General features: G+C 32.9%; 5 protein-coding genes across 9 annotated transcripts in view; 4 read left to right on the forward strand and 1 right to left on the reverse strand.

Annotated features, from left to right (window-relative positions):
* LOC100176833 (BRISC and BRCA1-A complex member 1) overlaps positions 1-3,269 on the forward strand; it is a 3,743-nt gene extending 474 nt beyond the window's left edge. Inside the window, exons 1-5 of one of the 2 annotated variants that reach the window (XM_002126142.5) lie at positions 452-757; positions 1,065-1,250; positions 1,555-1,812; positions 2,217-2,303; positions 2,694-3,269. In XM_002126142.5, the coding sequence (XP_002126178.1) occupies positions 536-757; positions 1,065-1,250; positions 1,555-1,812; positions 2,217-2,303; positions 2,694-2,873 (933 nt within the window). In that variant the 5' untranslated portion in view covers positions 452-535 and the 3' untranslated portion in view covers positions 2,874-3,269. Of the gene's footprint in view, positions 1-451; positions 758-1,064; positions 1,251-1,554; positions 1,813-2,216; positions 2,304-2,693 lie in introns of those variants that run through there. The other variant, XM_018813965.2, reaches the window with a different exon arrangement.
* Positions 3,163-6,708, reverse strand: LOC100179155 (hydrolethalus syndrome protein 1 homolog). The gene is made up of 10 exons (XM_002125991.5): positions 6,510-6,708; positions 6,149-6,244; positions 5,985-6,073; positions 5,553-5,663; positions 4,891-5,054; positions 4,658-4,817; positions 4,428-4,488; positions 4,106-4,169; positions 3,669-3,783; positions 3,163-3,371 (listed from the first exon to the last, which is right to left on the reverse strand). The coding sequence occupies exons 1-10, from the start codon at positions 6,607-6,609 to the stop codon at positions 3,240-3,242; spliced, it is 1,092 nt and encodes a 363-aa protein (XP_002126027.1). The 5' UTR covers positions 6,610-6,708; the 3' UTR covers positions 3,163-3,239.
* Positions 6,709-7,098: 390 nt separating this feature from the next.
* Positions 7,099-12,336, forward strand: LOC100179956 (neutral cholesterol ester hydrolase 1-like). Its single transcript, XM_002125913.5, has 9 exons — positions 7,099-7,359; positions 7,574-7,721; positions 8,017-8,091; positions 8,760-8,823; positions 9,142-9,275; positions 9,518-9,716; positions 10,077-10,193; positions 10,599-10,797; positions 11,179-12,336. Exons 1-9 carry the CDS (start codon positions 7,153-7,155, stop codon positions 11,341-11,343), a joined length of 1,308 nt encoding a protein of 435 aa, XP_002125949.2. The 5' UTR covers positions 7,099-7,152; the 3' UTR covers positions 11,344-12,336.
* Positions 12,337-12,493: 157 nt separating this feature from the next.
* On the forward strand, positions 12,494-22,953 carry LOC100183854 (arylacetamide deacetylase). Of its 4 annotated transcripts, XM_018813959.2 has the most exons (11): positions 12,494-12,641; positions 13,527-13,705; positions 13,997-14,086; positions 18,712-18,763; positions 19,235-19,309; positions 19,731-19,794; positions 20,208-20,341; positions 20,456-20,654; positions 21,137-21,253; positions 21,685-21,883; positions 22,229-22,747. In XM_018813959.2, exons 2-11 carry the CDS (start codon positions 13,559-13,561, stop codon positions 22,397-22,399), a joined length of 1,248 nt encoding a protein of 415 aa, XP_018669504.1. In that variant the 5' UTR covers positions 12,494-12,641; positions 13,527-13,558; the 3' UTR covers positions 22,400-22,747. The 4 variants fall into 4 exon arrangements, with proteins under 4 accessions (XP_018669504.1, XP_002125860.1, XP_018669505.1 ...); XM_002125824.2 differs by lacking the exons at positions 18,712-18,763; positions 19,235-19,309; positions 19,731-19,794; ... (3 more) ...; positions 21,685-21,883; positions 22,229-22,747 and adding exons at positions 14,618-14,692; positions 14,949-15,012; positions 15,213-15,346; ... (2 more) ...; positions 16,906-17,104; positions 17,437-18,052 and having other exon boundaries at positions 13,997-14,138; XM_018813960.2 differs by lacking the exons at positions 18,712-18,763; positions 19,235-19,309; positions 19,731-19,794; ... (3 more) ...; positions 21,685-21,883; positions 22,229-22,747 and adding exons at positions 14,627-14,692; positions 14,949-15,012; positions 15,213-15,346; ... (2 more) ...; positions 16,906-17,104; positions 17,437-18,052 and having other exon boundaries at positions 13,997-14,138.
* A 3-nt stretch (positions 22,954-22,956) lies between these two features.
* Positions 22,957-27,199, forward strand: part of LOC100182288 (RING finger protein nhl-1-like) — a 6,707-nt gene continuing 2,464 nt past the window's right edge. Inside the window, exons 1-11 of the mRNA XM_009862049.3 lie at positions 22,957-23,114; positions 23,535-23,667; positions 23,875-23,997; positions 24,160-24,264; positions 24,629-24,714; positions 25,004-25,111; positions 25,327-25,447; positions 25,763-25,934; positions 26,378-26,467; positions 26,824-26,920; positions 27,050-27,161. Of these exons, the coding sequence (XP_009860351.1) occupies positions 22,984-23,114; positions 23,535-23,667; positions 23,875-23,997; positions 24,160-24,264; positions 24,629-24,714; positions 25,004-25,111; positions 25,327-25,447; positions 25,763-25,934; positions 26,378-26,467; positions 26,824-26,920; positions 27,050-27,161 (1,278 nt within the window). The 5' untranslated portion in view covers positions 22,957-22,983. The remainder of the gene's footprint in view (positions 23,115-23,534; positions 23,668-23,874; positions 23,998-24,159; positions 24,265-24,628; positions 24,715-25,003; positions 25,112-25,326; positions 25,448-25,762; positions 25,935-26,377; positions 26,468-26,823; positions 26,921-27,049; positions 27,162-27,199) is intronic.

A 27,199-nucleotide genomic window follows, 5' to 3' on the forward strand; every position in this document is an offset into this window, starting at 1 on the left:
TGTGTTCCTTGGGGCAAGACACTTTAACGACAAAATTGCTCCAACCCAGTGGTCACTAATGGGTTGTCCAAATTATCAGCCATACATAAAAAAAATGAAAAAATTCCCAAAAAAATAATCACCCACAAAGTAACATACATGGTAACTCGTAAGCTGGCACGAGGTGTTAGACCCGTGTGATAACGACTGTCGTTTTCCAGCCACGCGAGGATAAAGTAAGTTACATTCATTCATTCAATGTAACTTGCTAACATATCCTTTTAGTCACCCCGCTATCACAAATGTATGGACCAAACTTCGTTTCATTAGACATTTTGTTTGTATATATCAGACTTCGCATATACATATACTGGTGTGATGGAATCCAAAAAGTTGTCAAAGTAAAAGAGTCCCTTAATTAAAAAATCATTGACGCCACCATACGGTGGATAATAGAAACTGGGGAACTCCCGGCTATTTTCCTGAATTTTTGGAAAACAAACGTTTATGAAGTATAAACTTTAAACAGACAGGCTTTTTAGGGTAAGGTGTTATAATGAATGAGAAACCCGTCGAAACTGATAAAACGCAGCTACAAGAAACAACAAACCCCAGGCGACCCGTAGAACATTCAACAAATGAAAATGAACAAACTGTTAAACCTGTTGAAATTCCAAATGAGACAGAAACCAAACCAATTGTTAAACAGAAACTTTATCGTAAACCTTCAGTAAAGAGGAAATGTGTAACACCAAAAGTGAACTGCCCAGAAAAAATAGTGAGTTTATTTATTTTGAATCTAGAGTTAACTGTGATGTGATAATTGGTGGGAGAAGACTTTTAAAACATAGTATCTAAATATTCTGATCGTGTTTTAAGCGATTAACAATAGTCTATGAGAGTTGTAATGATCCAGTTTTATAATTTTTTAAATCTTGTTTGTTCACTACCAAGTAAGACAAATAAAAAATTTAAAAATGTGTCCTGTCTTACCCCACAGGCCCACCCTACTATAAATAATAACTATTTAATAGTGAATTTTAATTTTTGTTAATTACTTTTTATTCTAACCTTCACATCCCCAGATACTTTGTATTGATCATTCTGCAATTATGTTCACAAACAAATTCAAACGAACCGTTCAATCCATGAAACAACAAGCTGTGTTCCAAGTTTTAACTGGAGCTGTCCGTAACTTTATAAAAACCAAGTCATTTATTGACAGTCGGCATCAGTTTGCATTGGTTCTGCTCAATCAAACTCCACAATTGGTTTGTAACTTTATGTGATGTTATTCTGTTTTAAAAGAGTAGAACATGTGATTTTAACAGTAGTAGTGCAGTAATGTATGCAATGACCAAACTACAGTTTCATTTGAAAATATTTTTCATGCTATTTTATAAATATTATAGGCTACCTCTTATTTAAGAAGAAAAATAGTAGAAAACAAGTATAGTCTTTTTTTTTTACCTTCAAATGTTTCGACGTTTTTCTTCATCCATTAAGAATTTCTTTGTTTATACACATAACTGAACAATTGCTTTCTTCATATGTTAATATATTAATTTCAACCAGATTGTTGACTTCCAACCATCAGGGCAAGATGTTATGTTTATGTTGAAAGACATTGGGACACAATTCAACGAATCGGAGATGGTTGAAGTTGATGATGAAGTGTTTAACTTATCAACGTTATTTGACCAAGTTGAAAATATGGTGAATTTACCATCAGTGAAACATCCAGATAAACCTGGACCTCCCCCTTATGTTGTGAGGATGATATTTGTATTTGGGAGATCAAGCTCAGCATTAAAGTTTTGTGAGAATGATGAGGTAATGGTGTATACTCTATAGCTGCCTGTCATTCTGTACTTGTATTTTGGCTCTTGTGGCAAGAATTACGCTGCCCAACGTTTCAATGTTCTATTTGACTCCTAAATTCTGAATAGGACGTCTAATCGGTCAGAAAATATTTTGGTGGGGTAGCCAAAGCACAAGTATGAGGTAACGGTATAGTACTCTATGGGGGTGAGACCCTTCTATGTTGACCTGAGATTTAGGCCAGGGTTGGCCTATTACCCGCAAGTGGGTAGTTACTACAAGGCTAGTTTTTATTTTTGTGCATAGTTGTGTTTAAAATAGCCTTCATTGAATGAAACACCTTTTATGAGGTCCCCGTTAATTTAAACAATAAAAACCGTTCCATTTTTTCAACTTATTTTATATTCACTTCTCAGAGCTTCCAGAAGTTAAATTCGAATCCATATTTCTTTTGTGATTGTGTTTATATTCATGAGGAACCAAATGATGGAAACTGTGTCACGGTAAAATTGTTCCATTATATAATTCAGTCCATTCATAACGGGATGTTTAGTGACATGCAGGGGACTTAAAAATGTAGCTTTCTGGGTGCAATGTCTGTTTAGCTGAAGTTAAGTGCAAATTCTTAATGAAATCCACCCAAAAAATGTTCATTGAGTATCAGTATTTTTTTGTAAGCAAGCTTGAGTTTTAGGATTTTGTTTCAGCCACACTAAAAGCTTGGTAAGGTCATAGATGTTAAAGTTGTAAATATCAAGAAACTATGACTCAGTTATCATCCATACTGTTTTATTCTTCTGGATTGTTTTTTTTATATCTACAGTTCTTATTTTTAATGCAGGTATTTTAAATTTATTCTAAACTTTCTTGTAACTTAAATAATTGCATTGCAGGACAATTTCATGCAAGTTTGTGAGTTGGACAAAAATGGGACGTCGTTTATATACGAAGTTGGTACAGATGGGAGTATGTCTTCTTTATATAATGCATTCGCAAATCTGTTGGCCCATCCACTACAAAGGCAAAGAGACATCAATGTCAACAATCATGATATTTTACTAAGTCCGGAATAATTTCTTCTCCTGGTTTTAAATTAGCATTTTTCTATTCGTCCAAAGTGTTTCTAAAACACTCGTACTGCACTAGACTGGTGGCATTGATGCGCCACTTTTTTCTGCTGAAGTAACAAACAACGTTGTGGAAATTGCTGCGGCAATTGTTTAATGCCATGGTGAATTCCATAGACTGCTGAAGGTATGCGTGTTCAGTTTATATGTAAACATATGCAGTTCAACTTCTTAAATATTTCAAATAAATAAATATATTGTATAGTTATTCCCCTTTAAAATGTACCCAACAATATCATGGTATAAAACTTTTATTTTGTAAAATCTCACAACATCTGCCTAAATACAAAGGACAACATTACACAAAATTATCTAATACACATCATATGCTGTTGGAATCGGCAACCCATGTTCCATTGCATGTCTGACTTCCCAACGTAACGCAGATCTCTTTTTGCTTGTCGGTACAACGTATGTGTTCGGCACATACACCCTTTGTGGTTTCTATAAAATTAAATACATTGGGTTACGTTATTTGAATCCGATAGTTCCCAAAGAAGTAAAAAATTTATAAGTCAATCTTTTCTATTCAAAACCTTGTCTTTTAAAATAAGTTGACTGCTGACAACATGGTTAGGCTTAGGGTTAGCCTTTCAATTTCAGTTTGAAGACTAGATCACAAGGCAAACTTTCTGACTTGATTTTACACTAGTTACAAAAGCTCGCAGTTTTACTTTGTGCCGTCACCCCAGCTTTTTAAAACCATAGCCTTGTCTATACTCGATAGCAAACGATACGTACTGGTGCTGGTTCCTCTTTATACATCATTTGTGCTTTAACTTCCCAACGTAGATTCCTATGCGATTTTTCACCGGGTGCTTTGATATTTGACCAAAACTCCTTGTATTGGTGGTACCTTTATAAAGGTTATATAAACAAATATATATATGATGGATCTGGTGCCATGAAAACTTAACTTACAAAAATAAAGTCTCACTAATTGTTTAAAAAAAAGATATATTTTCACTAAATGGCATCGCCAGTCTCTTATTCGAATAGAATATATATGATATTGATAGTTATCCCAGCCCCATTAAATGAATATATGCATTTTCTTAGGTTTTTAAATTACTAGTTACTACTTCTTTTATCTAGGTTTTAATCTTCCACTGTTTTACAAACTCACAATATATATAGGTGTTAGTGTTAGAATATTTGTAAATGTTACCACAACATACTTGTTCACAGGATCCACTTTCTTAAGGTTTCTTGTGTGTGGGTTTGTAGTGCTTGGACGAATAACTGTAAAAAATAATGTGGTTAATGATAACAAAACAACTATGCCATGTTAAAACTTGACAGTGGGCACAGATTTTTTATATTAATACTTAACAGTGAGCACATAACTGCATATTGGGATTTACAATAAAAAACATATTAACCAATAAATGAAAACAACAAGAACATATTATTACTTGATAGTGGGCAAATAACTGTAGAGATATTGAGATTAACAATAACAATCTTATTAATACTTGAAAGTGAGCAAACATAACCTACATGAAGGCGGTTGATTCTTATTCGTAAATTCTTCGAATGCTGAGCGATAATGTTCCTTCAGCTGAAAAATCAAGCGTTTTATATTTATAGAACAGAATCTAATTAATATATACGGGGGAAAATGTATTGTCAAACATTGCTTACTAACTTGGGACTATGTCATAATATTGGGGACACAGTTTTATACACAGTAGTATTAAACTGGTGCAATTCCACACTTAAACACTCACAGCTGGCCTTGCAGTATTAGGACGAGGTGGAAGAGGGATCCGCGGTGAGACTCGAGATAGAAAAGAATCGTCCAAAGATTCTCCTTTCATCCGATACATCATGTTGTTGTCCTCCACTAATGATTCATTGTATACACGAGGTGTGCCGTCTACTTGTTTCCTATGGAATATTTTGTTATGTATTGTGTAGTTTGGGAAATATGACAAACAATAATATCTCATGTAACAATTACCGAAGAACTTTCCGTTTTCGAATCACTTTCTGACTCGACTGATCTGGTTCTGGTGTTTGTGTTCTATCGGTGTCGGTCGCATCAGTGAATACGTGGTCAGTCCAGTGTGTTGAGGCTTCGGTAGATGGGTGGGTTGATGTGAAGTGAGGACTGGGGTAGTTTGGCTGGGTGAGGTAAAGGATGATTATATGTTTAAGGCATGTGTGTAAACCTGGGTTGCCTGTAATACAACTTATGGTCACTGTTGTTTTGTGTGTATAAAATACAAGTATTTTTTATACCATACAAAAAGTGTGAGTACACCTTAAGTTTATGTCAAGTTATAAAATGGGAGTACAGCTTATGCTCACTGTCTAGTTATAACATGGGTGTCTTCTCATACACCAGACACACATGGTGTATTCATACACCTCATCCTCACTGTCAAGTTATAACATGGGTGTCTTCTGATACACCAGACACACATGGTGTATTCATACACCTCGTGCTCACTGTCGAGTTATAACATGGATGTCTTCTTATACACCAGACACAAATGGTGTATTCAAACACCTCATGCTCACTGTCGAATTATAACATGGGTGTCTTCTCATACACCATACCAGCATGATATATTCATACACCTTGTTTTATACTGGTATATAAAGTAGCAAAGTATTTGCCTGGTCATGAGTAGAAATATCTGATGCTTCACTTTGAGTTTCATCATGTGTTGGATCCATTGGGTGAGGGGAATGATGGGAGATGGTTGGAGGGGAGGGGTGAGGGTCAACCTTGGTTAAAAGAAAAGTTTATTTAACCTTTCTTTCATTGCTTAGTTACGATTCCTTATGTAGTGACATGTGAGAATAAATGAATAAACTTATTTGTCATGTATTTGCAGGGAAATTGGCAGTCGTTATAGCATAGGTGTTCTGTTTCATACACCTCGTGCCCGCTTACAAATTATCCTGTAATTTTAAGATGACCCAAGAATAATAACTGTATGGGCCTTAATTTGTGTTCTATTAAACGCGTAGGCATTCATGACACAAACGTGTTAAGTGGAAATTGGCTATAAATCTATCATATTTGTTAATATGAACATTAAAAACCTGCAAATGAGGTTGAAATCTTGATAAAGATGCCGGTTTCATTGAAGATCTAAAGATTGTGGGGTTTTTATCTGAAGTTTCACTGAATTCTGAAAAAGGGAAGAAGAATTAGTATATTTTTAAGTAAAAAACTAATAAAAGAGATGTTATTGTTAGTTTGTTACCAGATTGTCCAGAGTTTGAAGTTGGTGAAGAGACCCCAGTAAACCAGGAAGAACTGCCTGTTGTGGATTGGTCATGCTCTATCAGTTTGTGGAGATCTAGGTGAAATATACATTAAGAACTGTTTAAGTTTGCGTTTGGTGACCTATAGGCGTTTCTCGCATATTATAACACGCAGTGCAGCATTGGAAAAACGTTATAGAAAATAAGTTACGATATAGCGTCTTGCCCAAAGGTTACCACACCACAATAGTTAGTTTAAAAAATGGTTGATATTTTACGATAATGGTAAGAACTGTAACACTGCATTTAATCCTTGAATATAAATGTTAACATTAAGAGTCAAAACAACGCTAAATGTACCTTTGCGAAATTGCTTCATTCTGTCTTCAGAAACATTAAAATAGCCAAGAGCGGCGAGCTGTTGTTTGATTTCATTATCGCTAAACGATATCGACTCCATATTCACTTAATATATTCGCAAAATCGTTAAAATAAGTCAGAAATACTGATAACAAATCCCTTATCAATGCACAACTTTCGAAAAATATTTAAAATTCGAGCGTTGACCGAAAGCTGCGAATTACCTTTTTCTTGTGATTTCTCTCAAATTTAAAAAGAAGAAGGATTCTCTCGTTACGTCATCATTTGTTGTTTACGTTTCCAAAAGCAACGCATGATCTTGTTTGTAAACAAAGATATTATTACTAAATGTTAGAATAGTATTAACAGTAAAACACACAACAGTAAAACACATACGAGAGCAATACTTCACACATTTCACAATTAATTAGTTACTTATTAATTTAACGTATGCAGACCTTGAAAACAGACCAGGTTAACAGTTCAAGGCAGGCATTTATACAGCATACAGTTTACTCAATAAGCTTACAGTTTTAACTTTTTAAGTATAAATGGGTACAGCACCTCTAACTAACGAAATTCACTTAGAAATTCATGTCATTTTAGATAGAAGTTATATTAATATAAATATAATGTAAAATTAATGGCAAAAAGAAATTTATTTACATATTTATATACCAACAGCACCAGGAGCATAAGAACCATGGGGATGATCAAGAAATCAGCGTTAACATTCGCTGTACTGTTTGCTTTGTTTGCGTATTTAGTTCACAGCCCCATCCCGGCAGAGGTTCATGACCCATTGTATTTTCAACTTCTAGTTGATGTCCTAGCTCTCTCTGAATTTTTGGTAAGGGGAAATGTTTTTATACAAAAATTTCTATAATGTATCTTTATTTGAGTAACTTTTTGTTTTAAAAATTCTATGTTTTAAACTTCCATGCTTTGGGTCTCATTCTTAGAAAATAAACCATGAAATAGTTGACTGTTCAAATGTTTTTTAATTACCATAGTCATTATTTTACATGTTCAAACTTAATCACCTAGTTGTGTTATATCTTAAGGGTGGAATCAGTGAGAAATTGGGTTTTGATCGGTGGTGGGCGTACCCTGGGCGTATCCCAATGCCACTCCCATTGTTTTTACCAGATGGGATGAAGGTGGAAAATGAAATGCTTGGTGGAGTGGAAACTGTAATCATAACACCAAGAAGTAAGTTTTAAGTGAGCTTCATTTATCTTTGTTATAACTGGCTTGCTTTACAGGTAGTAATGTAACAACTCTGGCCTAAACTACATGATTTTCTTTGCTGTGGAACCTCGCAAATATAGAATATGTACTGTTATCTTTTAAATCCTTTATCACTTATTTTCACAATCTAATAAGACAGTTGGCTGCTCATACAGTTTATAAAATGTTTTACCGTATTAGCCCAAACCATGTTGCATATTTCACCATATCCCATATAAAAAACATATTATTTATTTCACCGTATTACCTCCTAAAGGTTTCCAGGAAAGAAAGAAACCCGGTCCTGCCGTTGTTTACTTCCATGGTGGGGGATGGGTGTTTGCAAACTTGAGTAAGTAATTATAATTGTGTTTGTTTCCATATCCAAAAATTACAGTAATGGGCCAATCCCGGCCTTTAGGAGGTTAGGTAACGGGCCAATCCTGAAATTTGGGACTCATGGCGTGCCACACTGTGGGACCTTATACCATATAGAATAGAAAGAGTGGAATGCATTGAAAGTGTGAAGAATTTGGACATTGTTTTACAGAGTGAATAACAATTAAAAAAAGCAATGTAAAATAATTATACTAATAATATATGTATATATATGCTATCATTGTGGGCATTTAGGTGTTAAGAGAAAACACCCATGATGACAACTAAACTAAAGTTGAAATTCACTTTTTTACAAATTTTAAGCTGAAAATTTTCGGATCAGATAACAGAGAACTTTTCTGTATCGATATTACCTACCTTTATTATTGAGTGTCAGCACTCTTGAATGTGGGTAAGGATACTTAAACACCACCCTTCAAACTCGCTTAAATTAGTTCTTCTAATGTGGTATCTGTAGCTGTCAATCAAATCTAAATAAGTCTGTGCTAACTTAAATTAATTTTAAAACCCATGATAAAAATAGTTGGTCTACACTTTGTAGGACACTGGAAATTTTTAATAGAAGCAAAAATATGTATTAATGTGTATTTTGCAAATATTTATAAAAGGTTTATTTTACAGAAACTTCAATGCACTTACTCGTAGACTTTGCTGAGGAGACAGGATTTGTTGTTATGGCCCCCGAGTAAGTTTATGAAATGTAGAAATGAATTTTCTATATGGGTTAGGCTTTATGGCAGGGCATGTATGGACCTGGTAGTGAGACCAAAGTTGGTTTATTAGTCATTAGTGCAAAGTTCATGTGGTTGCTGATGTTTATTTTCGGATTATAAATTAAACTTCTCTTAGTTAAAATGCTCCTGACTGTACAATAAGATTCAATCATGTTTTGCAACCTATTTTGTAAAATATATGTTTAATTACCTAACTCCTTTAACTTTTGGGTAATTTTAAAAACAAAAGATATTAGTGTCCTTACCCATATAACTACCTTCGTCCCCAGGTACAGATTAGCCCCAGAACACCCATTTCCAGCCCCATATGATGATTGTATGAACTCTACCATCAGTTTCATGAAATCAAGCAAACGTTTCAATGTTGATCCAAAAAAATTAATTCTTTCTGGGGATAGTGCAGGTAATTGTAAACATGTTTGCTTTATATAGAATATGTGTTACTTAAGCTTAATTTACAGATTAACAAGTTGGTTTCATTACACCCGTATAAACACGATAACAAAGATCAGGTTAATTAAAACTACAAAGAGAAGTTAGAAATAAAACGACAGTTGTTAAAATAGCGACTGCTAAACCCACCTACACTGCAAATGCGTTTGTGGAAGTTTAAGTAACATAATTTAAAACATGTATATATTACAGGTGGCAACTTAGCAATGGCTGTTTACATTGGTTTAATTGAGATGCAAGCCTCAGATCCTACAGTTGAACTACCAGCCATGCAAGCTCTTATTTACCCAATTCTACAAATGATAAACTACCTGACTCCAAGTCATGTTCAAAACCAAAAATTTATGTTTTCAGCGGACTTGATTCCAAAGTTTTGGCTTGCTTATATTGGGTGGGTATGTTTGTTTTGATGTTTGTCATAAAACTAGAGGGTTTAAGGTTCAAAGCTCACTTGGGCCATTCATATCCCCTGACATATCCCATTATGTATAGATAGATGGTGACTAGCTGTGGCACGCAATAGCCTTTGTATGCATACCAGTGTAGGCCCATTATATCACCCCTTTTGTCTTGTTGTGCATTGAGGCACAGTAATGTTTGTAGTTAATTTTGAGGTTGTCTATTTATTTAAAAGTTTACAAACATATTTTCAAATGCCAATATACATCCAAAATGCTATGTAACTTTGCCACATTTTCAAAGTCAGAATTATCATACACTATTATAAACCTTATATTAAAATCATTTCCAGTTTAAACGACCAGCCTTGGTTGGGGGATGTTGTAGCAAGGAATTCACATGTGGATAAATCTGATGTTGAATTAATAGAAAAATGGAATCTTGTTTCCCCGAACCTTATCCCTGATAAGTAAGTTGCTCTTGTCGATATATTGTTTATATGTTAGGCTAAAACTCAAGCACATAAAGTAGGGTAGGGGAAGATGGGACACCTTTAGCACACAATATCAAAATATCCTGATCGTGTTTTGAACAATTAACAACAGTTCATGGGAGTCCTAAGGACACGGTTTTATAATTCTTTAAATGTTCTGTGTTTACCACCAAATGGAACGAGATAATAGTATGAAAAGGTCCCAGCTTCCCCACCCTAATTTAAAATCCATAATTTGTCTTCCTGGTATTGAATTATCACAGAACAATTTGTAGCATAGGATATAATGAAGTGTTATAATCTAGTTTAATTTATTTTTATTGAGGTACTTTTTTAGGGATAAACACATTTTGGGGATAATTTTGGATTTTTTGTTTTCAGATACATACACAGTGATAAAGTATTTAAATTAGATGATGTAGTTTATGATGATACCTTGGATGGTGATGTGAGGAAACTCATGAAACAAATGATTCTAAATACAAAGATATCTCCTTTGCTTGCATCCAATGAAATTATTTCAAAAATAAAGAAAACTTTGGTTTTGGTTTGTGAGTATGACCCACTGAGGGATGACGGGGTAAGTTTATGTGATGTCTATGTTTAAGCCTAAAATTTTAAGTATAATGTCTCTATGGTTGAGTTTAATTGATAATCTGTGTGTCAGTTTATAGTGTCTCTGTGTTTAGTGCTTGTTGTTTATCAGACATTGTTAGTAACCAAAACTTTAAATTTTTTAATCGAATTACTGTTACCTGTGGTTTTACTGCATGTCCTACTTGGTAGCACTAGCACTTGTTACCTATGCCTGTAGGATGCTGTTTAATTTTAGGTACATATCTAGTCATTTTCCCCTGGTTTACTGTTAAGTTGATTACACTCGTAAAAATTGATAGTTTTGTTCCATTACAGTTAACCAAATACCCATATTTCAGTCAATCTAAAAAATGACTTTTTTTAGATAATCTTGCATGAGAGGATAAAGGCACTTGGTGGCAGTGTTGAGTTACAATATCTTCCCAACAGTTTACATGCAACGGCAAGTCTTGGCGCTATATTTAAAAACACTTATTATGGAAAACAGAATTCAATCTTTTTTCAGAAGATCAAAAAAGCTTTTCAATGATAACAGCCTTACTTCAAAAACTCTACTTAAATTACAAAATTAGGTTATTTAAAATATTATTTTAGCAGTTTTTTATACAAAAGTTCCATATTTTTTTTATTTTTTTTTAATTTAAGTAAAAAAATGTATATTTGGTGCCTAAAATAGTCAAATACTATGTTGCAACACATTTTTCCCCTTTGAAGAACTCTGAAATTATGTTATTTAAAAAAAAATGGTTGATATTTTTAATGTAAAATGTTCCATGTTTTTTAATTGTTTACCGAAAAACAAAATCTGTTTAATTTCAACCAAAGACATTATGTCCGCAACAGTTTGCCCAATTTGAAGGATTATACCTAAACTAGATTAATTTTAAAATAGTTTAAGCATTTTAAAAATAGTTCTTTATTACAAAAAAAATACTTTTTAACCCAAGCAAAAAATATGTTTAATTGCTACCTAAGAAACAATGACGCAAAAGTTATGCCCAATTCTCCATATTTATAATTAATCTGTTTGAATTCCATCTTTGTTTTCATAGTAAACTTACTCCATTGATGAGTCATAATACATTCTGTTGAACATAAATATCATATTATTGTCAATATGAATTACCCAATGGTGTATTGTCACCACGGATAATATAACATTGTATGGAATGTTTTTCTGAGGTTGTAACATTTTTCTGACACTCGATGTGTCTTATGTCACCTGGCATGGCAATCAATTTTTATGTTTTAGATGCTCTATATGAAGTTTAGGAAGTGTTCTATATGAAGGAGTAATTTTCAAAATGTGTTTTATAATACTACTGTATTTTTGTGTGTTATTGTAATTAATTACCATCAGAACAGAAAAAGAAGCAATATTTTTGAAACTATGCAATTCTGAAGCATCTAATTAATGGGCAAAGCACTTAATGTCAAAATACATTGTTTAATATGTACTTACACTCAAGTGTTTTAACTTGTATATTGTTACAATGGTACAATTTCTATTGATTATGCAAAATGTGTCAATCCATAAGTGGTGTTTAGTGTCATGTTTTTCATTCATTCACTGTATCTAAATTGCTAATTTCTTTAATTTAATGATGTGAATATTATATTGAATTATTTTTACTTTTTTTACAATTATTTTTACTATCACTGAATAATTTGTTTTGTAATTTCAGATAACGCAATTGAATGTAGATTATGTAATGCTAATTTAAAGCTAAAATGATTTCATGAAACGGATGCTAATGGCATGATTGGTAGTTTGGTAATCTTGGAACAATCAAAGCTTGATGTAAACAAGGAAAGCAAAAAAATGAGGTAAGATATGAAGCTAACTATTGCATCCATTGTAATAATCTCATTTTTAACCATCATACCAACATAAATGATTAGGCAAAATGTGATATAGGCGGTTATATTCAAAGCATTAGTGTTTTTTGTAAGTTTTAATCAGGAAGCTTGAAAATACTTCAGACAGTAAGAGCCTTATGTTTGATGCATGTGGTGCATGGATGTATAAAATAATATTAATACATTTGAGGGTATGTACTTTTGCACCACAGTTGGCAAATAAAACAATGATAATTAGGCACACAATTTTTTAGCTTGATTCTTGACCAACAACGCTGAAGGAACCAATTACTGCAACTCAAACATTGTAGACTTGGCCCAAAACCCCAAAACACTATTACTTTACCACAAAGTAGATTCAGGCCTAACCACATCACGCACCACAGGTTTATACATAAATGATTACCTAGTATGCAAACAAAGGCAGGTTGTCCCAAGTTTAGTTCTATGTGGTGTTAAAACTTATTTGCAGAGATTAGTTTTTCGATTCTTTCTTTTCGATGCTAATATTAATATTAAATTCCAAGATGAGTCTACAGGTCTAATCAGATAAAGTGTTGAATGGCAGGTTTCAATTATACTGCATTGATATATATTATTCAGTTGATGGTATATAGTAAATATATAGTACAGTTCTGTATAAATAATAAAACATCAGAGTTAATTTTGATTCTTTTCCAGAGACTGACGATGCCATTTAGGCGAAATATATAAATCTTATAATATACAATTTGCTGGATTTGATTATATTATATTTGCTTACATATTCAATTTGCAATTTTGTCTGTTACGTATTCCGTAGCACCAGTTCTCGTTTAAAATTAATGTGTTTCATCTCATTTATTTTTACAGATCATTCAAGTTTTAATCTATCTCCCATACAAATGGGAATACTGAAGAAAGTTGGTCTCACTATTGCTGTATCTGTTGTGTTGTTTGGATACATAATACACAGACCTATACCACATGATGTGCCCCATAGATTCAAATACCAAATGCTCATTGATGTGGTTTCTTTCCAGGAACTATTGGTAACTTTTTTTTCTTCTGTGTTGTTTAAATGTCTTTTATTTAGTAGCAAGATGGCACTTTACTGTTTAATATTTATATATACAGAATAAGTATGAATGAATGTAACTTATTTATCCTTGTATGCCGGGGCAACGACAGTCGTTATAACACCGGTGTTCTGTTTCATACACCTCGTGCCCGCTTACGTGTTACCACATATGTAACTTTAAAGAAATATGCATGTGGGGGTATGTAGGCTAATATTTTGGCCACAACTATAAACTATAGTTTTGAATCTACTTTATATGCAGGCTAGTGTAACAGAGAAGTTAGGCTACAGCAGATGGTGGTCTTACAGGGCAATCCCAAAACCCCCTTCCACTTTACCAGATGGGATGAAGGTTGAGAATAAAATGCTTGGTGGAGTGGAAACTGTCATCATAACACCAAGAAGTAAGTTTCAAGTGAGCTTTATCTATCTCTGTTATAACTGACTTGGCAATGTAAGATCAGTGTAAAGAAAAGAGCATCTTTTAGAGTCTCATCTGGGTAATGGGCCAATCCTCGCCTAAATACTAGGACCCATGGCATGCTACGCTGCAGGACCTCACCCACATAGAATACAGGATTATCTGGTATAAAAAACATAGTGTATTACTAACGTTTTGTCTGCCATCCGGCAAGACTTCATCACATTTTTTCAATTAAAAACATGTTCTTGGTCTTATTTTTATAAATAGGTGGGCCTTATCTGAATCTTTAGTTTAAACCCTTGCCGTAACAGTGACTAAAAAATACTTTGTTTACGCATATATTAAATGTTATTTACTGCCGTTCACGCATTTACTATTTTATGCAGATATTACTTTATGCCGTTTTATGCATATATTATTTTTTGCCGCAACAGTGATTAAAAATAGTTTGTTTTAAAGGTTTTCAAGCACAAAAGGAACCTGGTCCCGCTATCATTCATTTCCATGGTGGGGGTTGGATTATGGGGAATACAGGTAGGCTAATTATTTGTTTAGTTTCTTGATAAAAATATGTTTGTTTATATATATTGAAGTGACATGTTAAATGCACTATAGTAGTGACTGACTAAAAATGTAAATTGCATCATAGTAAAGAGTAATGACTAAAAATAGCTGGCAACATTAGATCCAGCAAAATAAGAATATAGCAGCGCAGACAAGACACACATATAACCTTAATAAACCAATCATCAGGTTATTAACTGATTATTATTTAAATATCTTTCCCCAGATACTACTATGATGTTATTATTACAAGCCGCAGAAGAGACAGGATTTGTCGTCATGTCTCCTGAGTAAGTTAAATACTAAGGTGTTATTACCAAGATAAAGATTTTTAAAATAATCGGAAACAAAAAATTTCTTCAAAAGTTACGAGAATAAAATTCTTGGAACAAAATTTTTTCACTGTAACAATTGACCATGTTTTTGAAAGAAATTAGGAAGATTTTAAAAGTTTCATTAAGTGTCCTCACCCCAATTACTTCACCCTCAGGTACAGATTAGCCCCAGAACACCCATTTCCAGCTCCATATGATGATTGTATGAACTCTACCATCAGTTTCATGAAATCAAGCAAACGTTTTAATGTTGATCCAAAAAAGATAATTCTTTCTGGGGATAGTGCAGGTAATTGTGAACATTATTTCATAAAATTTGCAGACAGTTGTTGCACTAGTGCAGGTAATACCTTAGTTTTCTAATTGCTGAATCTAAAAGGATGAATAACCAATCAATTCAAGACAGTTTTAATAGCTTCAACATCTTGACTGTGAGCGTGTGAATGGCAACCATGGATAATACAATAATAACTCTTATCGATTGAAAAATAGTTAAACAATGAGACAGGATGTACCGACAAAACGAAAGTCATTAAAACCTGCTTACCATTAAAAACATATTTAAATTTTGTTGGATGAAAGATATTTTTCACACAGATTTAAACTTAAAGATATTTTGGCATTAGTTTACGTATAATTCATAAATTAATAATTTAATTTGATTATCCACACATTGCAAAAGCTTTAGCAACTCGATTGTAGGCATCCAAGTAACTAACTATCAGTCTATAACCATAAACATTTTTCAAGGTGGCAACTTAGCAATGGCTGTTTACATTGGTTTAATTGAGATGCAAGCCTCAGATCCTACAGTTGAACTACCAGCCATGCAAACTCTCTTATACCCCATCCTACAAACTCTAAACTTCATGACGCCAAGTTATGAACAAAGCAGAGAGTTTATGTTCAACAATAACTTGTTACCAAAATTCTGGCTCGCTTATATTGGGTAAATATGTTTTGATTTTTATATTTCTGTAATATTTTACAGTATTACAAATAATCTATATATATGTTTATTTATTTCGGTAATTTTAAAACTGATCCCCGCTAAAAAATAAATTTTGTTGCTATGTCTATTTGTTTGAATATCTTTGAGTAAAATTCCTCAAATTTTTTAGTAAAATTCCTCAAAACGGACAGTTCTCTCTCTGCCAAGTAAATTTTTGATGACCTTTGACATAAATGGTTGATAATCGTAAATAAATACAATATAAATAATCATTTCCAGTTTAAACGATCAACTTGAATTAGCTGATGTTGTAGCAAGGAATTCACATGTGGATAAATCTGATGTTGAGTTAATAGAAAAATGGAATCTTGTTTCCCCGAACCTTATCCCTGATAAGTAAGTTACTCTTGGTCATATATTGTTTATGTATTAAGCCTGCCTGCAACCTAGAGGTAATGAGTTCAAGGCTTGTTGCTGCTACCATTATATGTCTTTGGGCATCGCTGCTACCATTGTGGGCGTTTGTGTCCTTCGGCAGGACACTTAACAGCAATTGCTTCAACCCAGTGGTTACTAATGGGTTGTCTAAATTATCAGCCATAAATACATTTAAAAAAATGAAAAAATCCAAAAACGCCATGGGAGGATAAAGTGTTTCTTTCATTCAAGCCTACACTAATTGTGCAAGGTATGCACTTGCAGTGAGAATGTATTATTCCTGAAACAAAGTAAATACCTGAAGGTTATTTCCAAAGTTTTGTGAAGGAATCATTTCTTGATGAAGTCTTGCCGAATGCCAGATGATATGTCAGAAATACTCTATGTTTTTTATACCAGATAAGCCGCTAATAGATCATGAATGTTTGATTTTATGTTGTGTTTTTATTACTTCATAGGTATAAACGTGGTGATAAGGTATTTGAATTAGATGATGTAGTTTATGAAGACACCTTGAATGGTGATGTGAGGAAACTCATGAAACAAATGATTCTAAATACAAAGATATCTCCTTTGCTTGCATCCAATGAAATTATTTCAAAAATAAAGAAAACTTTGGTTTTGGTTTGTGAGTACGACCCACTGAGGGATGACGGGGTAAGTTTATGTGATGTCTATGTTTCAGTATATAGTGCCTCTATGTTTAGGTTTATGTGATATCTATGTTTCAGTATTGTATATAGTATCTTTATATATGGTGCTGGTGAATTAATAGGATGATTATTTTAATAGAGACACTGAAGGCAAATATTTCTTTAACCTTGCTATCTGAGGTGATGGGCCAATCTAGGACCCATCGCGTGCCACGCAGCGGGGGACCTCACCCACATAGATTAGAAACCTTTTTATCTAATAGTGCTGTTAAAAATATAACAACTATAAGAAAATCCTGCGTTTATGCGTTTTAACATTTTTTTTTTTTTTTTCAGATCCTATTAGTTGAAAGAATCAAGTCACTTGGTGGCAGTGCTGAGCTACACCACCTCCCCACTAGTTTGCATGCAGCTTCTCACATTGGGGCTTCAATGCCTGGCAGTTATTACTATCAAGAAAACAAAATATTTTTCAAATCTTTAAAAGATGCTATTTTTAATGTATGAAAGGCGCTATTTTAAAAAGATGCAATTTTAGATAACTGACAGTCCTATTATAACTTAACCCTTATGCAATTTTTGTTACAAACAAATGTTTTTTTTATTATTTTCCTAAACAATAAAGTTATTTATAATGTTCTGTTTCCTGTTTACTTTGGCTTCTGTTGATTGTAAATATATATGAGCGCAACTCATTTCAATTCTTCATAAATATCTCGCATTTTCCAATTGTGTGTTTGTGGTTTTACTTGCTATTAGAGGTGTATATAATTTGATATTTTTTCTTAGTCAATTTTGTCATAGTTGTATTTTTTATTTATAATTTTATTTTTTAATTTTATAATAATTTTATTTAATTTTATAATTTTTATTATGATTATATTTTTCTTAATTCAGATTGGCAACAGAATAGGCTGTTGGATAATAATCTGTATATACTGAATTAGAAGCACAAAAAATGGGAATACTGAAGAAATTTGGTCTCACTGTTGCTGCATCTGTTGTGTTGTTTGGATACATAATACACAGACCTATACCACATGATGTGCCGCATAGATTCAAATACCAAATGCTCATTAATCTCCAGTCTATGTTGGAATTATTAGTAAGTTTTCTTTTTTTTGCTTTTCTACATTCATACTATTTACAATAAAGTATGATATGGCAGTAAAGTAATTTAAACCCATTCATTGGTTATTTCCAAGTGTAATAAAAATAAGTTTTTTCTTTTGTTTTTACATCCATACAATATGTTTTGAAAGTATAAAGTTTTTAATGTACTTATTTAGTTACATCTTAATTTAAACAAATTTGGCAAATATTTTCTAGTGTAATAGTAAATATGTTGCCTTTTTTCTTTTTAGATTCATACTTTTTAAATTAAAATATTTTTAACAGTGTATAAAGTTTGTAATATCATTACTCATTCTTAAATTTAACCTTAAAGATTATTTTCCAATTTTTCTCTGACAGTTTCACTTGATTAGTAGTTAACTGAATTTAATGTAAATTTCCATCTAGGCAACTGCAACCGAGAAGTTAGGCTACAGCAGATGGTGGCCTTATAGACCAAGTATACCCTTTCCTTCCACTTTACCAGATGGGATGAAGGTGGAGAATGAAATGCTTGGTGGAGTGGAAACTGTCATCATAACACCAAGAAGTAAGTTTCAAGTGAGCTTCATCTATCTCTTAGAGGCTAACTGGTATAAAAAAACGTAGGGTATTACCAACGTTTTGTTTTACGTTTGTTAAGCCTTCATCCAAGAAGTAAGTTTCAAGATCTCTGTTATAACTGGCTTGCCTTTTGGGCAATGTAAGATCAGGTAAAAAAGAGCATTTAAATTCATTCTTTCAAATGCATTAGTAGAAAGGTTGTTATCTATCTAATACTAATAACTTTATTTATCTTTGATTATGCAGCGAAGATTTAGAAATATTTTAGACAGGGTATAGCGACAAAACAAAAGTGCTTATCCACAACTTGGCTGTAATTCCAAGAACCCTTGGTGTAACTTGGTAGAAGAAGTCATTCATATGAAATAAACTAGAAGAGTAGAAAGCTAAAATGGACCAGTAGACAGACAACACCAAGTAGTCTAACTTTCCGAATTTAACAACTTTGTTTCTGAAGGTTTCCAAGGAAAAAGGGAACCTGGTCCCGCTATCATTTTCATCCATGGAGGAGGGTGGGTGATGGGGAGCATAAGTAAGTTCATAAATATTTTATCCAGTAAATATTAATATCAATCACGTTTTTATCATTGTCTTTTTTCTGTTACAAGTTTTGGCACTTTGTTTTTATCTAATATTTGGTGTAGGGTAAATTTTAACATTTTACACCAGCAGTAAAAAAACACCTAAATTTTAACATAAAATCATAAAAAATATATTGTAGTTAACCATCGATCTTATCTAGAACAGGTTAAATAGATACTTTAACTTTCCCATTCGTATTAATGCGCTTATAATAACAAGCAGCTGTAATGAAAACAACTAATCTCAAGGACCTTTCAAGGCTTCTGTTGTTTTCACTTTGCGCTTGAAGTTTCTGTTGCTATTTCATTTATAAGACAGCATTTGTTAAATGTCCTATTGAAAATTTATTTGTTCTCTTATATCTTCCTCAGATGGCACCGCAACGTTGTTAATACAAGCAGCTGAAGAAACGGGATTTGTCGTCATGTCTCCTGAGTAAGTTAAATATAATTTTAGGTCTTATTATACAGATGGCAATTTAGAAAAAAATTGAAGATTTTCACAAAAGTTACAAAAACTAAGTTTAGAGAACCAAGATCTTGTAACAATATTTGTCGTCATGTCTCCTAAGTAAGTTAAATACAACTTAAGGCCTTCTTACCCCATGTTGCACTAACTAATCCCTTCCAAAGTTGGCTTATCAGTCATTTGCACAATGTTTGTAAGCTGGTTAAATTAACTTCCTAATGATGTGTTGTGGTATTTATTGAAAAGTTTTATCATTGAATGAAACACCAAGGAACGCTTCTTTATTTAAACTACGCCAAATTTAAACTAACACCATACACACAACAGGAGATACTTGCTCACTGCCCAACATAGCCCTAACTAACTCCCTTCACCCCCAGGTACAGATTAGCCCCCGAACACCCATTTCCAGCCCCATATGATGATTGTATGAACTCTACCATCAGTTTCATGAAATCAAGCAAACGTTTTAATGTTGATCCAAAAAGGATAATTCTTTCTGGGGATAGTGCAGGTAATTGTAAACATTGTTTCTTTACAATGGAGTCTGTTTATTGATATGTTTATTTTTGTTAAACCTTTTTTTTGTTGAACCTGTAATCACAACTTTATAAAACTTTTTTTCAAGGTGGCAACTTAGCAATGGCTGTTTACATTGGTTTAATTGAGATGCAAGCCTCAGATCCTACAGTTAAACTACCAGCCATGCAAGCTCTAATGAATCCTTTGTTACAACCACTAAACTTCATGACCTCAAGTTACCAACATTATCGAGAGTTGATGTTCATGAATAACTTGGCTCCAAAGTTTTTGCTTGCTTATATTGGGTGCGTATGTTAGAGCAGGGCTTCCCAAACTGGGTTAATGAATGAATGAATGTAACTTTATCCTTGGTACGACCACAATTGTAGCAATGAGGAACCTTGAACCCATTACCTTTGGGTTCAAGGCATGTGCGATAACCAACTGTGCTATGGCGCCTGAGAATGTTAGATAATTGGGTGAAATTGTTAGAGCAGGTCCTAACTGGGTGTTGCATATTTTCAGGGGTCACAGAGATTATACCAATTTGAAACAACTTGCATATATTGTACTGTTATCAACTGTGAAGGGTTACTGACTTAAGAAAAACTTAAGAAGAATAATAGGAGGCAGCCCCAAACACCTTACATTGGTGCACATAAGCATTTCTGTACCATAACATACTGTTAACAGACTTGATATCAAAGTTCCAGTCCTATTTCTAGATCTAGAAGCACATCTTTAACATTAACAAACAAAATATAAAAATATAAATAATCATTTCCAGTTTAAACGATCGACCTGAATTAGCTGATGTTGTAGCAAGGAATTCACATGTGGATAAATCTGATGTTGAATTAAAAGAAAAATGGAATCTTGTTTCTCCGAGCCTTATCCCTGATAAGTAAGTTACTCTTGTATATATATTGTTTATATGATTATCTTGGTTACGTATAACTCAAGCCTGAATACATAAGACTTGGATTCAGCACCCATGCCTTTTAACTGTCTTACACTTTCTATCCATAGTGTGTTTTAACAATGGTTGTTTTGTTGCTGATTCCAATCTCTTGGATTTTAAATAACATGATCTTCGCTTATGTTATCGAAGAGATTATGTTATGTTCCCTGTTTATAAAACCCCCTATTTTAAATGAAATTGTATCTACTATATCCCACACTATCGTGGAAACGACTTTTAAATCTGTTTTAACTTTCATTTTTATTATACATGTAATGTAATGCTTTGAATATGACAGGTGCAAACATTATCTAATTGAAATACTATAAAGATGATAGGTGCAATAATATAATGTAATGTTTGCAATCCCAAAGGTACAAACAAGGAGGCAAAGTATTTGAATTAGATGATGTAGTTTATGATGATACCTTGGATGGTGATGTGAGGAAACTCATGAAACAAATGATTCTAAATACAAAGATATCTCCTTTGCTTGCATCCAATAAAATTATATCGAAAATAAAGAAAACTTTGGTTTTGGTTTGTGAGTATGACCCACTGAGAGATGACGGGGTAAGTTTATGTGATGTCTATGTTTCAGTATATAGTGTCTCTATGTCTCAAACACAAAATAACAAAACATACATTTATCTCTTTAAATAGAGTAGCGAAGATAAGTGTTGTTATCTCATGAATGGTATAAACGTAACTTACTTTATCCTCACATGCTCATAAAACGACAGTCGTTATAACACGCCTGTATTGTTACATCACAATAGCTACTTATGACCTGCTAAGTTTATAAGAATCATGTAATGACATAAATGTTGTACAATAACACTTGCATTTTTGTCAGTGGTTCTGTTTTTAAATTTAATTCAACTACTTTTGTTTTAAGCACTTTGTTTTCAATTTTAGATTCTACTGGTTGAAAGGATTAGGTCACTTGGTGGCAGTGCTGAGCTGCAGCATCTTCCCACTAGTTTACATGGAGTTTCTAATATGGGGGCTGCATTGCCCGGCAGTTATTATCATCAACAAAACAAAATCTTTTTCAAAACTGTAAAGGATGCTGTTTCAACTGATTGATAAAGGCACAAAAGCACTCAAGCACTTTCACATACAGGGCTGAAGCTGTAACACCAAACCTCTTTGAACTTTATTATAAATAACTAAACTAATCAATTACATTCACTGCATTAGGTTTAAAAAGTTTAAAAATACAGGCAGAATGGTATACTTAAAATATTTACCCTGCTTTCTGAATACAATTTATTTGGGGTCCAAACCAAACGCATTGTTGGTTATATTTAAGCATATTGTTGTTGCGTATATACCTCAGTAAACCGTTTTTTGTGTGTTCTACCTTCTATTGCTGCTTACTTCTATATTCAGTTTATTCATCTATTGCACTAATAAATTATATGCAATGTTAAATTTAGGCATGTATACAACATATCTTTTTTGCGGTAAGCAGCTTTTTCTGTCTATTTAGTTGTTTTTACCAATGTGAATGTTATTATTGCAGTGGTAAATGAGATTTTAATTTCTATTTTTTATTTTAATTTGAACTGCTTATCTTATATCCAGATACAAAGCTGTTTTATTTTAAAATAATTAGTTTACTGCTTTTGTTATTCAGATGACATCATAGGGTATATTGTTATGTAATAATGGATAAACAACTTGAAACTTTAGTGACTTGCGCTGTATGTTTGGATCGCTTTGTCCATCCAAAGATCCTACCATGCCAACACACATTCTGTTTGAAACCTTGTCTGCAAAACCTTGTGATTGATAAAAGGTAAATTTGAATAAATATCTTTTGCCTCGTTCCTTCCTAGGACATACTTTTTAATTCATATTGAATGAGTGTTTATTCATACATACGCGTTGGGGTAACTTTAGTACTTATATATTGGGTGTTTTATTTTATACGTGTCAACTCATAGGCATCGTTCAGATTTTTTCTGTGTGGCTAATGATTTAACCACTACTGAGTTGTACTAATTATCATTATGTATATATCCTTAGCAGGATATTGCTCCAAACCAGTGACCATAAAGGGGGTATTGGACAACCGTGGCCTAATTCTCAGGTCCCATAGTGTGCCATGCTGCAAGACGTCACCCACATACAATAGATAGAATTTTTGTTTATTGTCTTGCCCACATTTGTAAGTAAGACCATCAATCAAGTTTTCATAAAAAGATTTTTCCACCAGCATACGATGTCCGCACTGCCGAACCATCCACAAACTACCAAAGCGAGGTTTATCCGACTTCCCCAACAATCTTACGATAGTTTCTATTTTGGATTTTTCACCAAAACCAAATTCCGACATCAAGATTTGCCAGGTAAAGATGTTTTTATGCAATGTTTACATGTTGTTATTTTTTTCAAGTTGGCTTAATATCTTTAAAACACCATATAAAGATAATCTATTTATACACTGGCCAGTTATTTTGTAAATTTTTTGTTGTCAATATTTTTAATCTATTTTTTTGTAAATATATTTTATTTATAATTTATATTTTATAATTTTTTTGCACCAAACTTTACAGGAATGCTTGAAATCTAATTGCGCAACACTGCTGTGTCAACACTGTGAGAAGAAATTATGCGAAACGTGTTTAAGTGTTCATTCCCAACAACTTATACAAGGATTAATGAGATCAGTTAATCAGGTATTTGCATTTCAAGTGTAGCCTACCATTTATTATTAGGTGTCGCTAGGCAGGATGTTGCTCCAGCCGAGTGGTTCTTAAATAACCACTACAAGGAAAACAAATGCTGTATAATCTCACCCTTGTAGAATAAAATAAAATGAGATGAAACTATAATCTTAGGTTCGTCGATTGTTTTCCAAGATGTCCGAAATGATTACTGAACTTGAGAGTCGACAAATTAAATCTAAAACCGCCGGAGAATCTGTGAAAACAGACATTATTAAAGTGAGTGTGGAATATTTATTTACGATATAGTTAGTACTGATTTATAATTAAGTTTTTTCTATAAGTATAGATCAAGAACACAAAAATGTACACCAGTGGTTTCTTATACTTTTTATTGGTGACTCAAATGTTAATAATATTTTAATATAAAACTTTTCGTGACTCAATTTCAAAACTACATTAGAAACAGTTGTTTGGTAACATAAAGTGAAACATACACAGAAGAGGGTTAAACATAAGAATAAAAGTTGAACTCCATTTGGCCCCATGCAAATCAAATGGCAACCCACTTCAGGGTTGTAAACTGGGAATCCAGAAGCACTAATACACATACTGTGTATATGTAATACTACTGTACTTACAGGCAATAGATCGCTGTATTGTTCAGTTGACCAACAGAAAGAAAACTCTTCTTGGACAAGTTGACTTGTATGTCAATGCTGAAGGAAGGTGACCAACATTATTTCAAAGTTTCCAGCTAAAGTATAAAGTAGTATTGCCATGTTTATAGTTATCGCCTAATGTTTATAAAGTAATGTTTATATAAATTACGGTTTTAAAATAAATTTTAAATAATTACCGCTTATAATTTAACATCTATAGGTAACACCTAGTTAGCGCAATGTTTATATAAATTACAACTATTTTCACAGAGTCATTATCTTTTGTGTACCATTTTTTGTTTTGTGTATTAAGAATTCAGTGTTTCTCAGTGAATTTAAAGTTTCTTATTTTAAAGGCAACTTAAAGCTGAACAAGAAAACCTTGAAATGGAGTTGGTCAACATGAGTGGACATTGTGAAAATGCAGAGAAGAAGTGTCAACATTTCCTTGATGGAACAAAAAGGTAAATATTGTTAAGTATCCCACATTGTTGGACAACCTGCTTTATTTTTAGAGCTTAGATATCATTTACAAATGTAGTTGCCCCTTACATGCTGTATGTTAAAAGAAATAAAATACTGTTTTATTAATTCAGAATGTTAACTTTATTGCCGTACCTACAACTTCACTTTTTTCACCCCACTAGAGATTAGCTTTCAAAGGCTTTGTTTATTTAAGGCCAACTGATCCATCTTTCCAAAACGAAATAACTCGCTTGACCCACCAGAGTAAGGAACACTTGAGAAATATGAAGTTAATCAGATCAAATGTTGAGGAACGGATGCTACGATGCATCGAGGTGATCAGTTTGTTACAACTTATATTGTTTAAATTTTTGCCGCATTAAAAAGGAGTTTAATCTTTTTGATTTTGTTTGAAGCGGTGTTGTGATTGTTACAACCCTTTTTTTTAAATCGTTTTTTTTTAAGAATGGTAACAATAAAGGTAAAGTTGGCAAAGAGAGTTACAACAACAATTATTAAATAAGGCTTATGAAACAATTGTGCTAACTTTGGTTTATTTAATGAAAAATGTCACCTGTACCTAATAAACGACTAATTTAATATGTAATATATATAAAAATAGTATGCAATTTGAAACTTTTTATCCTCAGTTCCACAATGACAATGAGCACACACTGCATGCATTGATGTCAAGTGTTGGTGAGGTCACTTTTACTTCTCCAACCCAACTCTCATTCAACCTCGGTAGCAACGCTGTTTATAATGAAATGGAGATTGAAAGGACCTTTGAAAGATCTAGAACACAGTCCGAGGAAGATGCTGGTTTGTACTTGACTGACTATTTGTGTAAAAACCTTCACACACTGTGGAGCCAAAACTTAAAGGTCCATGTTATAACATTGGTCAGTTCATTACAAAATCAGGCCAACATAGTGTATCAGTGCAGCCAGAAAAAAATAGAATGTTATAGATTTAAAAAAAAACTCGTAGGGCTGGCTGTTGTGACCTCCAGAACCGCCTGGCTGCCCCATTTTGTGCAGCTTTGTCCCCATTATAACATCTACATACTTCAAGGACATAGTGAGCAATTACATTCCATATTTCACTCCCCAGACATAGTGAACAATTACATTCCATATTTCACTCCCCAGACATAGTGAGCAATTACATTCCATATTTCACTCCCCAGACATAGTGAGCAATTACATTCCATATTTCACTCCCCAGACATAGTGAGCAATTACATTCCATATTTCACTCCCCAGACATAGTGAGCAATTACATTCCATCCTTTACCTCCCCAACCACCTCACCACGACTTAATGTTGATTCATCTGTGGGATCTTTTATATCAGGTGATTAATTTTGTAAATTCTATGTAATTTGAATAGTTTGTAATTTATTGTATGGATTAATGCAATATTTAATGTACAAGATGTTGTAGTGACCAACAATTTGTTTTTGCTGATTAACATATTTAATGATAGTTCGATAAGAAGTTAACAATTATTTCCATAAATCTACATACAACGCATTAAAAGTGGCAAAGTAAAAAATAAAAATGAATGTGAATTTGAAACAATATTTATAAGCAGCAAAACTGTTTAAAATGTAAATACTGGCAAAAAAACCTAAATTTATAGTTTTTAAATATAAAATTGAAATAGATTTCGTAACTATTTTAAAATACAAAATTATTCTAAACACCCAGCTTTGATCACACCAAGGATAACAAACCCAACCCCTGCTTTATCAATCAATGCACAAGAAACTCAAACATTCCTAAGGAATAAAGGAAGAGTAAAAAGGTTTGTAAACTTGTATATTTGTTTTATAAGTTCTTTATTCTTATGTTTATAAAAAAGATCTCTGTTTTTTACCAACTTTTTTATAAAAATATTTTATTTTGTAAAACTTTTATAAAATATTATTTTCAGATGTTTCAGTTCAAAGGGTTCTGACATTTCATCGTTAAACTGGCCACGAGGTGTCGCTGTGAGCCCCACAAACCAAATCATCGTTGCAGACAGCAGTAACCACAGAGTTCAAGTAAATGTCATCGTTTAATTATTGTACAGTGGTGCGAG

This window comes from Ciona intestinalis, chromosome 11 (genome assembly GCF_000224145.3).
Source record: "Ciona intestinalis chromosome 11, KH, whole genome shotgun sequence".
In the NCBI taxonomy this organism is placed as follows: domain Eukaryota; kingdom Metazoa; phylum Chordata; class Ascidiacea; order Phlebobranchia; family Cionidae; genus Ciona; species Ciona intestinalis.

Excerpts from the sequence above, each read along its gene's own strand:
- LOC100179155 (XM_002125991.5), bottom strand. The coding sequence starts at position 6,609 with ATGGAGTCGATATCGTTTAGCGATAATGAAATCAAACAACAGCTCGCC. Across the intron at positions 5,055-5,552 it reads ATATTTCTACTCATGACCAG|CCAAACTACCCCAGTCCTCA; the intron begins GCAAATACTTTG and ends TACCTCACCCAG. Across the intron at positions 4,489-4,657 it reads CTAATACTGCAAGGCCAGCT|CTGAAGGAACATTATCGCTC; the intron begins GTGAGTGTTTAA and ends TTGATTTTTCAG.
- LOC100183854 (XM_018813959.2), top strand. The coding sequence starts at position 13,559 with ATGGGAATACTGAAGAAAGTTGGTCTCACTATTGCTGTATCTGTTGTG. Across the intron at positions 19,795-20,207 it reads TTTGTCGTCATGTCTCCTGA|GTACAGATTAGCCCCCGAAC; the intron begins GTAAGTTAAATA and ends CTTCACCCCCAG. Across the intron at positions 20,342-20,455 it reads TCTTTCTGGGGATAGTGCAG|GTGGCAACTTAGCAATGGCT; the intron begins GTAATTGTAAAC and ends CTTTTTTTCAAG.
- LOC100179956 (XM_002125913.5), top strand. The coding sequence starts at position 7,153 with ATGGCAAAAAGAAATTTATTTACATATTTATATACCAACAGCACCAGG. Across the intron at positions 9,276-9,517 it reads TCTTTCTGGGGATAGTGCAG|GTGGCAACTTAGCAATGGCT; the intron begins GTAATTGTAAAC and ends TATATATTACAG. Across the intron at positions 10,798-11,178 it reads ACCCACTGAGGGATGACGGG|ATAATCTTGCATGAGAGGAT; the intron begins GTAAGTTTATGT and ends GACTTTTTTTAG.